The 12,064-nt window shown below is 41.1% G+C and overlaps 2 protein-coding genes across 3 annotated transcripts; both read right to left on the bottom strand.

Annotated features, from left to right (window-relative positions):
• Positions 1 to 2,808: 2,808 nt before the first annotated feature.
• crp1 (C-reactive protein 1) lies at positions 2,809 to 4,818 on the bottom strand. The gene is made up of 3 exons (XM_019271101.2): positions 4,721 to 4,818; positions 4,539 to 4,617; positions 2,809 to 4,405 (listed from the first exon to the last, which is right to left on the bottom strand). Exons 1-3 carry the CDS (start codon positions 4,721 to 4,723, stop codon positions 3,795 to 3,797), a joined length of 693 nt encoding a protein of 230 aa, XP_019126646.1. The 5' UTR covers positions 4,724 to 4,818; the 3' UTR covers positions 2,809 to 3,794.
• A 962-nt stretch (positions 4,819 to 5,780) lies between these two features.
• Positions 5,781 to 11,740, bottom strand: stub1 (STIP1 homology and U-Box containing protein 1). 2 transcript variants are annotated; one of them, XM_019271112.2, is made up of 8 exons: positions 11,602 to 11,740; positions 10,676 to 10,893; positions 10,344 to 10,542; positions 9,781 to 9,946; positions 9,609 to 9,684; positions 9,457 to 9,513; positions 8,604 to 8,720; positions 5,781 to 7,726 (listed from the first exon to the last, which is right to left on the bottom strand). In XM_019271112.2, the coding sequence occupies exons 2-8, from the start codon at positions 10,787 to 10,789 to the stop codon at positions 7,601 to 7,603; spliced, it is 855 nt and encodes a 284-aa protein (XP_019126657.1). In that variant the 5' UTR covers positions 10,790 to 10,893; positions 11,602 to 11,740; the 3' UTR covers positions 5,781 to 7,600. The 2 variants fall into 2 exon arrangements, with proteins under 2 accessions (XP_019126657.1, XP_027145397.1); XM_027289596.1 differs by lacking the exon at positions 11,602 to 11,740 and adding an exon at positions 11,386 to 11,571.
• Between the last annotated feature and the right edge of the window lie 324 nt (positions 11,741 to 12,064).

The raw sequence follows: 12,064 nt of genomic DNA on the forward strand, positions 1-12,064 counted from the left end.
TAAATATTCAGGACTGCTGATGGTTGTGTGTGTGTGTGTGTGTGTGTGTATCTATATGTACAGTACATACAGTTGGTGCTTGACCTGTCCTGCAGCAAAAAAAAAATGACTGCTGTGATTTTGTGTTTTTGTAAACATAACATTTGTGTTGCTAAGTGTCGATTGATAAAAAAAAAAATGTGTCATGTGTGTGGCCATTGCAACGCCTGCTGCCTGATTCAGACTGACTCTAATGGGAAGGCCTGGTGAATTTTTCATACAGCCCAGAGGGGGAGGACAAGGGACCATACTGGCAGATTACAGCCTCTAAGAGAGAGAGTGAAAGCAGTGGAGTGACATTCAGGTCGTGGCTTCACCCTCCATCAGGCTTTTGGTGAGAATTTGTGAAGAAAAAATTAAGTGAATCGAGAAGTCACAGGATTTCTCAGTTTGTCAATCTAAATCAAAACAATAAGACAAATATTTGACCTCTGGCTTATCACAGACCAGAGATGATCAATTGCAAGCACTCTATAGAAAGCAAACTGTAAACCTTTTAAGATTGAATTTCTGCTTTTTCAGCTCACTGGAGTTTCTGTGGTGATTCTTTGACTCATTTTGTTGCTGTGTGTTCTTATCTTGGCTTTGTAAATGCATGAATTCCCATAAGTTGATGGAAAACATGTTGTTTTTCTATAATATTTCTGATTAATCTATAATTATAGTTAATTAAATATAATAAAAAATGTATAAGACCATAATCCTGATGATTCTTTGTGAGCTTCAAGAACAAAAGCAGGCATAATAATGACCAAGATCTCAATTTAATGGGCTGAAATTTCTGCAAGAAAGCTCTAAAAAAATTATCCATCTGTTCAATGCACACATGCCACAGCTCACTCAGATAGCTCGTAGCACTGTCTTGCGTATGCAAATATGTTTTGCCTGGAAATCTATTTGGAGTTGCTCGAAGGAATCCAGAACGGCCCTCCTTCTGTCTCCCCTCGCCGGCTCACGCGGGGCTCCCTCTTGCCGTCTATCTCCTCTCGCGTGGAAACATTTTCACCAGCTCCACACGCATGGACATACAGTCAGTGGCACCGCCTTGCCTCAGACAGCTTAAACCACCATGGGCCAATATGCAGATCTCACAGGCCCACACTGACGGGCCTGTCCGCGAGCAGGACAAGGAGCCCTGCAACTGTTTGCTCAGTTGGATAATGCATGCAATACAGAGACACAGAGGGAATAATTATCCACTCTGTGAAGAGCCCCGGCCACTGATTCTGTCCTTATGTTCCATACTTAAAGCCCTTCTTTGGTACAGAACAGATGAGTGTGTGGCCCCTGAGTATTAACCTAAGCAGAACATGTCATGAGATGAAAAGGTTGTGTTTACAAAAGAAAAATAGACTTTTATCCACGTTCTCTTTGCAAGGGAAATGTTTAAAAATGATCTTTGTGATTGAAGTTTTGAGTTTTTAAATTAGAATGACTGAAACATCAAAAGTACTCAATGAAGTTTTTACCTTTATACATGAGAAAATGTGTATGTATGAAGGATTAGTACCCCTCTTGGGCAGAAATGCAAAAAGAAGGAAATAACAGACCGTGTGTGTGTGTGTGTGTGTGTGTGTGTGTGTGTGTGTGTGTGTGTGTACCAGAGGGCTGAGAAGCCAGGCTTGGGCAGATGGTCCACAAAGGTGTTACCACACAGTGAGTGGGCACCGCGATTGATGCATTGCAACATCCAAGAAGGTGGAACATTTGGCTGCTGACCCGCAGTCAGAACTCATTGGCCCTGCCTTCTCCTTATTTAGCTGCTGCGAGAGAGCCGACGGGTGATTTGGTCGGAATAAACACACACACTCGGAACGCAGCACTTTCCCCCCCTCAAGGGAGCCTGCATCGGCTGGAAACTTCTCCCTGGTCTCTGCAAGGAGGTCACAATGGTGATGTAGGGATTGGAGGATGAGCGCACAGAGCCAGAGAGACAAACAGAGACTGCACACTGGATCTCTGGGTTACTGTGTTACACTTGGATGGAGAAGATCTGACCTTGAGCTTATTCTGAGGGAGCTTGTTAGTGAAACAACTCCATATGACTTGATTTCTGCAAGTAACGTGTAATCATTCATCTGATTTGAATCAAGTCAATTTTATTTAAATAGCTCAATATCACAAATTTGCCTCAAGGGTACAGCACCTTATATCTTTACACCCTTCATTTGGATAAGGAAAAACTCCCCAAAAGATGGAAAAAATTGAAGGAAATTTACAGCTTGGACAATCAGTATGACAAAAATTATAGATTAGAAACATAAGAATGTGGATCCAGGTGTCACCACACGTATCTGAGTCACCGACTGCCTCTCCACCACTAAGCAAAGCTCAAGCATGTGATTCGCACAGACAGAAGAAAGAAAAAAAAAACAGACGGCGAGAGAGATAAGGACACCTATTGTGTCTGGTGGTTAACTCAGAAACACAAAGGAGAAAGGAGAAGAAAACATAGAGCCATAGTCCGATAAGAAAACATTAATGGCTTCTCTTTCATTTTGCTTCATTTGTGCTTTTCTCAGTTCCCTTTTCCAAAAAGATTTGATCGATGGAAAAGACTGGATGGACTACATCTCTTTATCTTTGTGGAAGATTAGTGTCTCCTTCTTCCTCCAGCTGAACGACTGAAAATCTTCAGGATTCAATAATTACTAAACAAAGAATAAACATAAAATAAATGTAATGACTCCCATGTTGGAATTATGTAAACAAGTTATAATCACTTTAAAACGTGCCCCAAAAAAGATGGTTAAGAAAAAAAAAGAAGAGTTCAAAGATGAAATATTCTCTTTAATTACAAACATTATTAGTTATGCACATGGCAAGATTTTATTTCAGACCCAAAAGCATTCTTACATCAGTCGAAACATGGAAAATTCATGAGTGAGTATGCTAACCGAAGGCAACATTATGGCAATGGATTCTAAACATGATAATTGCTATTTGTCTCTGAGTGCAGTTAAATCATCAAGTCTACAGCAGAAATATTGCATCTCACAGTTTTGTTGTTTTAATATCTCATTCACATATTTATCATCAGTTTCACTGGACAAACAACTGCATGTGTGATAGTTATATTTGTTGTTAATGTTAAAATCCTGACAAAAGAAGATATTTGGGAACAATTTTACCTGTAAATGTCTATAAACTTATAGTTGCATTGCAGTTTAAAACATATTTCTAAAGGTTACAATTTGCTTTTAAATACATTATAGTATCACGGTTATATTTTTATTTGCTAAATGTTTAGTCTCTGCAGATAAAACTACAATTCATGAATTTAAATTGGTCAAGATTGTAGCAAATGTTTTGTTTTTAACATTTGAATCAGTTATTGGTGGCCTCCACAAATGTAACTATGCCAAATCACATTCGCAGATGGAGGCATGATAATGCTTCAGTTTACACAAGCGTCTGTTTGATGTGTGAACTAGTAGAGAGTGCCACCCCATGGACACATCTAGAACATTTTGTGCTTGATATTTACTGGTTTGTTCTCACGACAATCAAAGAATGAAGCTTTGAGATACAAAGGAGTTACTGATGTGACTTCTGTGGACCACAAAGTGCAAGCCAAGCACAAAAAACACTGCTCCTTTCTATTCTCTGAGGTTCTTCATGCATCATGGAAGAACAGTCGAAGGGCCCTAACACAAAACAACACTGAATCTAAGAAAGACCATCACACATATCAGTATCAGTCCGACACAGATCTCCAACGCGTCACGCCTCCCTGAATTTGACTCCACATCGAGTCAGTCATCATCCACCACCATCACGTTTCCGTTCAGCTCGTACTCAATAGTGCCCCAGTCAAAGATATTGCCCTTGGGGACCTTGTGTCCGTAGTGCCAGGCCTGGATCATGCTCCTGGAGAGCACAAAGTCCCACATATTCAGATCGGTCACCTCTCCTACAAAGCTCTGCACAGCCTCCAAACCCCCCAGGTGTTTGTCTGGGTCCTGCCCCAGGAGGACGGTGCCTTGTGGACGGATGCTATGCCCGGGTTTGTAGACCTGGTAGGTGCTGCGCTTCCCATCTACCCAAAAGGCAGTGAGGCCGGTGTGAGACTCCCAGGTCAGGCAGAGGCTAGTGCGGAAGGTGGAGAGGGCTGGCAGGTGAAAGAAGATGCCGTCACCGCTCATGTAGAAGGAGATCCGTCCGTCTTTCTCACGCCACACGTTGAGCTCGTCATAGTCAGCCGTACGGTAGGCGAACAGGATGATCTGCCGCTCTTCTGGCAGCTCAGTGGCCACACGCATGCAGAGAGTGAAGGCCCTCAGCCCCATCTCCTTCTGCGGGAGCAGGGCCACGAAGCTGAAGTCCGTCTCATAAGGAAAGACCAGGACTTTGTCAGTCAGACCCACTGGAGCAACACAAATAGAGAAGATAAAGTTATTAAGACACCCAACCAGGCATTCAAACAACTGAAGTTCACATGGTGGTGCACAAACACAAGTTAATGCTTCCCTAATGAAATTCTCTTCCTAAATTCATACTTTGGGTGGCTGAGGAGTGTGTCAGAGCCCACCCGAAGATACCAAGTACCACCAGAGTAAACCTCACAGTGTTGACACTCTGCAAACACACACAATACATCCATTATCATTTCAGAATAATCGATATTTGAACACACAAGTCACATCGGACACCAAATCATGTGAAAACTGCTTTTTCTTACCATTCTGATGTTGTTTTGTTGTTCCTCAATGTTGCTAACTCAGTCTCGCTTGCAAATGCCGTGTGCCCAGTCCTCTTCCCTCCTAGCACAGGCCATGACGTCAGCTCTTCAAACGATGCTCTGACAATAGGCCTGGTGTGTGAGGGCTGAGTGACACTGTGCTTTCCGTGTTACTGATGCGAACACACACAATTTCACCTATGTGTGAGTCCATATCAAATATAGATTTATGGTGTTTGCATTGAGGAGAACAGCCTTTCAGAAGCACATATAAGAGATTTCCACAGTTCCACATAGTCACAAAACTCTAACATTCGATCTGGAGTTCAGAGTTGAATTGTGACATCACTCTGCACTTGAAAACAGTAACTGTGGGTGTTTGTATTCGACTCTTAAGGGGTCAGTTCACCTAACTTTTAGTGGTATCTAACCATTCAATCTTTTAATGTGCCAATCTTATGAGAAATGCAACTGAGTCGATTGTCACCACTCTGAAAGTTGTTATTCATGCTACTCAGCACTGAAAAATAACATTTGAAAAACTCAACAGGTCTTACTAGAATATTGACTGACATCATTAACTACTTTCTACTGAAGGAAGAGTCCATGAATGACCTTTTTTTTTTTTACTTATTTAACAGTCAGAAAGGACTATTATCTTTACGTAGGCTTTACATATCTTTTAAGGAGGTAGCATTTGTTAACATATACATAACACTTTACATCTTTTAAGGAGGTAGCATTTGTTAACATATACATAACACTTTACATAAATGTATAAAATGAAAACAAATGTTGTTTTTTGTTATTTAAGAATTGTGACCAAGATATGTGCAGAGTTTAATAGTTCATTTTTTGGCAGGAAAACTACTGTATGTAATGGTGACACACTACAACATTACTGAAATATCTAAAAAAATAGACGTCAAGTCGAAATGACTCAGATAACAACACAAAAAAATATATTCCTGTTAACAGATTTCTAATGAGCAGCAGTACATCTGTCATCATACTTGGTCTCTCTTTAATGATTTCTGTTTCAAAAACACAACAAACAAACTCAAAGTTCACGGTTTAATGGGGACAAATGAACCAAGCATTTATGTTATCAACATATCTACATTTAATACAGTTTGTCAAGCTCTAGGATTTCTCCAGAAGAAAAACAACCCTAATTTTGTCAAGAAATAAAATCTGAGATACACAAGCAAATTATTTACACCGCCTGCACCCCGTCATGAACCACCAACAGGCCTAATTAATCACAGACACACATTCAGCTGGAAAAACCTGTAAACTAATAGCGCTGAACTGACAATGTGTTTTACTGAAGAACGCCAGTGAACCAGCACGCAAAAACTCGGACTGAGGTACGGATGAGATAAGATGGTCGTAACTCTTCCAGCATTTCTAACACAAGGTGGAGGAGGTTGGCACAGTGATGCTAGCGCTCCTCAAAAATCCCTGTAAGACAACTTCAACTTCACACTGTTGATTGGTTTACGGGAGCTGTTGCAACCGCTTTCTTCGTATCGGTGACACTGTGAGGAGAAGATGCGTGAAATTAACAGCATAAAGAGTGAGCAAAAAAAAAAAAGACAGCCATCATCTTGCCTTTTGCAAAAGGGAAAGAAAATTCACGTCATGCTTGATGTGAGCGTCCACGTCATTCCAGGCGAACAGCACGAGCCAAACACTACGTCCAAGCGCATTTTTGTTTCTATGATCGACACAGACAGCACAGACCAATCTTCAAAGCAAGTTTTTTTTTTTTTTTTTTAAGCGTCAACCTTATCAGCTGACGTCAAAATTCAGACATTTTCAATTAATATGCAGCAATGACAAAACTTTTGTGTGTGTGTGTGTGTGTGTGTGTGTATGCAGCGGTCGTTTCCATTCATTTTCTGTTTACAGTTCAAGGCCCCTTTTCATCAAAACCTTGTATTGTCCTGATAAAAAAAACATTTTGAATTACTGTAGGTCAAGCCTAAACCTAAAGAGTACATTATGCATACATTCAACTTATTGAAATTGTCTGTAATGGGGTATGATTGATATGCAAAGAAAAATAAACAACAACTAATAACCTACTCACTTACAGTATGGTGACATGGGTAGGTATGTTTGGAGCACCACCTGGAGGTGAAGAAGGGACTTGTCTCCTTATGTCTATTTATCAATTATTATTCTAATCATGTAAAACTTTGCATACAAACTAGTCGCCCTTGTTGAGAACAGCTTTTTTGGCATTTTAAGTTCCACTTCAGCAAATGTACATTAAGAAGTGGGCAAATGCTCCAATGTTTAATGATAAAATGACTCAGAAATACTGGAGTAAATACCAAATAAAAGGCCAAAGTCTTAATAAATTCATCCACCGTTTTCTTTTTATATTGGTGGTTTCTGTGAAACACTGGAGTGCAATGCTGATGCTTTCCAAGGATTGTGGCACTCAAGAGAAAGAGAGAGAGAGAGAGATTGAGTAGAGAGAGAGAGACCTGAGAATGTGGCCCCTTATTTTGAGTAAAGAAAGGAGTCAGGCTTCAAAGACTAGAAACAGCATGACCGAAAGAAAGAGGAAGTATAGAAAGAGCAGAATGAAGAAGGGGTTTTTAAAGGGAGCAGCAGGCCTTGAACACCGATCCTCAGGAGCTTGGGAGCGGGAAGTTTTACAGCAAAGATAAAATGTGGGGAGGAAGAGGCAGACCGAGATACATGGCTCCCATTTGGTAGTCCATAGTGTGGCTTTTCCCGCTTGTATAAAGTACATATCCAGGCAAGGGGTGATCTGTTCTCTGGAGTCTTAAAGTTGTCCAGGCTTTGTGTTGAGTATCGGGGTATGATAGAGAGATGAGAGGTGGGTGGGGCAGGGGGGTCCATTTAGTAGTCCTCCACCCAGCCGTTCTCCTGGATAAAGGCATCGATCACTTCCTTCATGGCCAGGTTCGGGATCAGCTGGTCCTGGGTCAGGGGACTCCTGGTGACCGGGTCAAAATGGCCCACTCGCTGCACAGAGAGCAGAGCAGGTTAAATGCTTGTGTTAGTATCCTTGTCATACTCTCTATCCAAAGAGTTGAAAGCTGAGTAACAAAAGCTAAAACAAAAGCAAATTAAATAGTTCTATGTATTTGGTTACAATCAAACCTACAATAAAAACATTAGCGATATAATTTCTTTAGCTCGACTTTGCAGGAAGTGTAGTACAGTATTTTGTTTGTGGCCAAAAATATTAGAAACTGTTGAATTGGATCATATTGTATTGTTTATTCTCGATGTAAATTGTATTTTGGTACAATAGAATTTAGTGAAACATAATATTTGTAGCTAAAATATACTGTTCATATACAGATGGTCCTTAGATTTCAACATTAAGTATTCACTGGTAATATAATATTTAAACTGAGGTATTAAGTTGCTTTTGAAATCAGTTCATACAAACATACATACACTTTGAATTTGCTTCATGTGAATATCAAACTTTGCTGTGAGTTTACTGTGCCTGACTTATTTGGCTCACTACTGTATTTCCTCATCCTGCCAAGACAGTTTAAATTTCTTAAATCTTGGAGCGCCTCCCGTAAACGAAGGGTTACAGTGCATGCCAAATGGTTCACAACTACCAGTGGTTCAATTTTCAAGCTGCTGACCTTTGGTTCATGTCAAAACCCCCTCGCTCTCTCTCCTGTTCCTGTCTGCCTCTTCACGCTCACTGTCTAATAAAAAAAGGTTTAAAAAAAAAAAAAAAACCACCCCCTTCCAAAAGAAATTATCTTAAGAAGTAAATCATTTCTACATATCATGTGTTCCTACGGCCAGGTTTATGAACTTAAGGTTAACTAATTATAAAAATCAGTGGTCTGCATGGAGCTGACGATGGTCTTACCTGTAGGTGCTCTTCGATGTCCTTGCGATCGTAGGTGATTCCACTGGGTGTGATGCAGGGCTCCCTCATCAGCTCAAAACTGATCTTCCCACACAAGTAATCTGGGATCTCCCGTTTCTGAACAGGCGACAAAACACAGCAAGAGTCACACTGGTGTAACATGAAGAGATATATGGATATATTCTCATAACTGTCTTTTTCTGGTCTTACAAGCAGTGTATTAGAGTTTAATGACAATCTGATGCTCGACATTTCCCTCTGAAACCACATCCTCCAGTCATAGTCTAGATTAAATATTTTATGAAAGCACTAAAGATGTCGAAATCAGAAAGTGTTTTGGTCATCGGGATTGCCCAATAAATGTTGTCAGCCAGAGTGTTGCTGTTTCAAAAGACATGACAACTACCTCCGTTCAGTCAACAACTATCTATAACGAGCCACGAGCCCTGGCAAACAAAGAGTGATAGTTACCATAGAAACAGCTTGGGCTGGAAATAGCACATAACTGTCTGTCTATAGAATAAAGTGCATTTTTCACAGACTCACTCGCAGGCGTTAATGCTCGCAGACAGGTTGAACGTACAACACTGGAAGAATGCAGACAGAACATCCACGAGCTAAAAAAACGGAACTGAAACAAGCCATCGTAACGGCACTCAGCTGAAAGTGAGCTCGAGCCTAATTTTCTTGCTGATTCTTGTTGCTATGAAGTAGCGTGAAGTAGGTGTGCACGGTTAACAAAGACACATTTGTGTGGGTAAATGAGGTCTTTTTCCCGGTGTGGATGGGAAATGACTGAATGAATATTGTAGACTAACATGCTCAGTTAACAGAAGTTACGTTTCATACTCACTTTTCTTTTCTCGTCCACTTGAGAGAAAAGCTCATCCATGTCCATTAGATACTTGTCCTAAGTATATTTATAAGTATTCAGTTAGAATATATAATTACTATATCTGTTCATTAAAAGCACGACAGGTAAAAGACACGGTAAGTAAAACGTACGTGTTTTGATGCAATCTTCGCAGCATCGCCTCCGTTTTGATTGTCGTCCTGTTTCTCTTTGTATTCTTCTAGTTCTCTGCAAAAGTACAAAGTTATTCATTCATTATGAAAATAATTATACCAACATGATAGGCTCATTTGGTATATGACTGCCACCCTAAAGCTGCATCACCTTTCCTTCTCAGCCAGTATGAGTTTGGTCAGATAGGCGTGTAACTCGTTCTCCTGGTTGATGCGCTTCTCCTCGATGCTATTCCAGCGTTTCTTCTTGGCAATGCGCAGGGCGCTGGGGATGTCATCTCCAAAATTCAGCCTCTGTTCTTTCGCCAGATTATAAGCTAAGGAACAAAAAAAAACATCCAGACAGTAAGTGTGTTTTCTTCCTGTCTGACATCTCTTTTAATGTCAACAATTTAGATATATAAAACTTAATAAGAATGTTATTGCTCCAGTGATAGAAGCCCTGACAGAGCAAAGTATCCCTGCAAACATACGCTGTGCCTCGGAGTAGAAATGCTGATCGACAGTATCATGAATTTGATTATTACAATCAACCGTTTATCTGAAAAAAGTTACAGCTGATTCTTGCGATCAGCACTTTCACTCTGAGGTCGCTGACAGTGGAATGGTGAATGAAAGCGATGACTCATACATAAATTAGGCGCATACGTGTCGATTTCTCATATGCAAAAGCTGCTGCAAAAGACTCTCTATATGTTAGAAGTTTGCTCCGACCTTTCTGCAGGTTGCCGATTGCCTCATCGTAGTTCTCCAGTTCCAGGTGACACTGGCCCAAGAAGAAGTGGGCCTTCACTGACTGGCTGTCCAGCTCCAGTGCATGCTTACAATCTGCCAGAGCCTTGTCATGCTGCTGCAGCTTCACATGGCAGAGAGCCCTGTTGGTGTAGTACACTGCCACAGATGGATTACGGTTCTGGGAGACAGACAGTACACATGCACAGTAACATTATGATGGCTTCAGAGGAAAAATGCATCCCATCCCTACTATGTGTTCAGATAAAAGAGCAGCATTAGTGTCATTTCTTTTCCTAAAGATGGTTACTCACAATAGCTTTACTGTAGCATGTAGCAGCCTCCTGGTACTTGCGGCACAGGAACAGCCGGTTCCCCTGCTCCTTCAGCTCCTGCGCGGTGGAACTCTTCTCCGGGCTGCCGGCCATCTTCTCCACCGGCTCCGCGGGGCCCGCCTCGCCCTGCTTCCCTATCCTGTTCCCCGTCTCTTCGGCTGGCTGAACTGACAGGTTCAAGAATGCCCCTGTCCCTCCTGAATCAGAGAGACGCGGTTGCATGCAAAGTTAAGTCTCAACATCCACTGCAATGCACCTGCAATGCGCGTCTTACTATCGGGGTTGAAAATGAGGTGCAGCCCTCCTCGATGCCACCCAAAAGGCTTTGGTTTAATTCGCTGAGTGTGCACACAGCTCGGAGGTGGCTAGACTGCCGGCGAATTAACTATTCATGTGACGGACATCAGCGGTAAATAGCTAGCCTTCATCCAGCAGGAAAACATCACACTGTGCACTGTACCCGCTTGTTAAAATGTTGTAAACAAGCAGTGTGAAGTGTGGTTGTTAGTCTGTCTGGCTGACACACAGCTGTGGCAGCAGAAACAGCCTGACAATGTCGTTAACTTTAGTTACAGGAGAAACAAGAGATCGGCGCTCGGATGTTAGCTCGTCGCTAAGCATAGCGTCGTGAGAGGACAAATATAACACATAACGCTTTTATAACCAGGGTAAGAAATGTAGCCACTTACCGAGCAACTGATTGGAAAGTTAAGACTCGAGCTATCACAGGCCTGAAAAGGTCGTCTGAGCTTTTTATCTCAACATTTACCTCAGCGCCGCTAGGCAACCAACATTAGCTCCGTGCTAAGTTAGCCTGTGTGCTACATAGCTCGTTTCCTTCGTTTTTTTGCTGCTTCCGCTCAAGTTACGGTTTATTTCTGACACCCGCGGTGTCCAGTGCTTACCTTATAGAATGATTCGTACATCCAGTTTTTTATATGATTTGATATCAAATCTTAATCAGTATTTTTTTCCCCCTATACGAGCTGTCATGACAGGTTGTTGTTATGCTGACGTCAAGCGCTTGTTACGCGACGTCGTCGACGGAAGCCGAAAGGGCGTTTAAATGCGGTCTGTGCATTTTGCTACATACTACTATAATAATATATAATAATAATAATAATATAATAATAATAGAAGAAGAAGAAGAAGAAGACAGAATAGGAATAATAATAATAACAATAATAATTAATAATAATATTACATTTTATTTCTAGGTGCCTTTCTGTACCCAAGGACACCGTACAATAAATGAGAGTAGACAGCAAATGACAGAAACAAACAAAAAGAACCATAAAAGTAAATCAAATTACAAGAATACAACATTAAAAACAGGTTAAAATAGGACAATGTAAGTGTCAAAGTCAA

Source organism: Larimichthys crocea, chromosome XVI (assembly GCF_000972845.2).
Source record: "Larimichthys crocea isolate SSNF chromosome XVI, L_crocea_2.0, whole genome shotgun sequence".
NCBI classification, from domain to species: Eukaryota; Metazoa; Chordata; class Actinopteri; family Sciaenidae; genus Larimichthys; species Larimichthys crocea.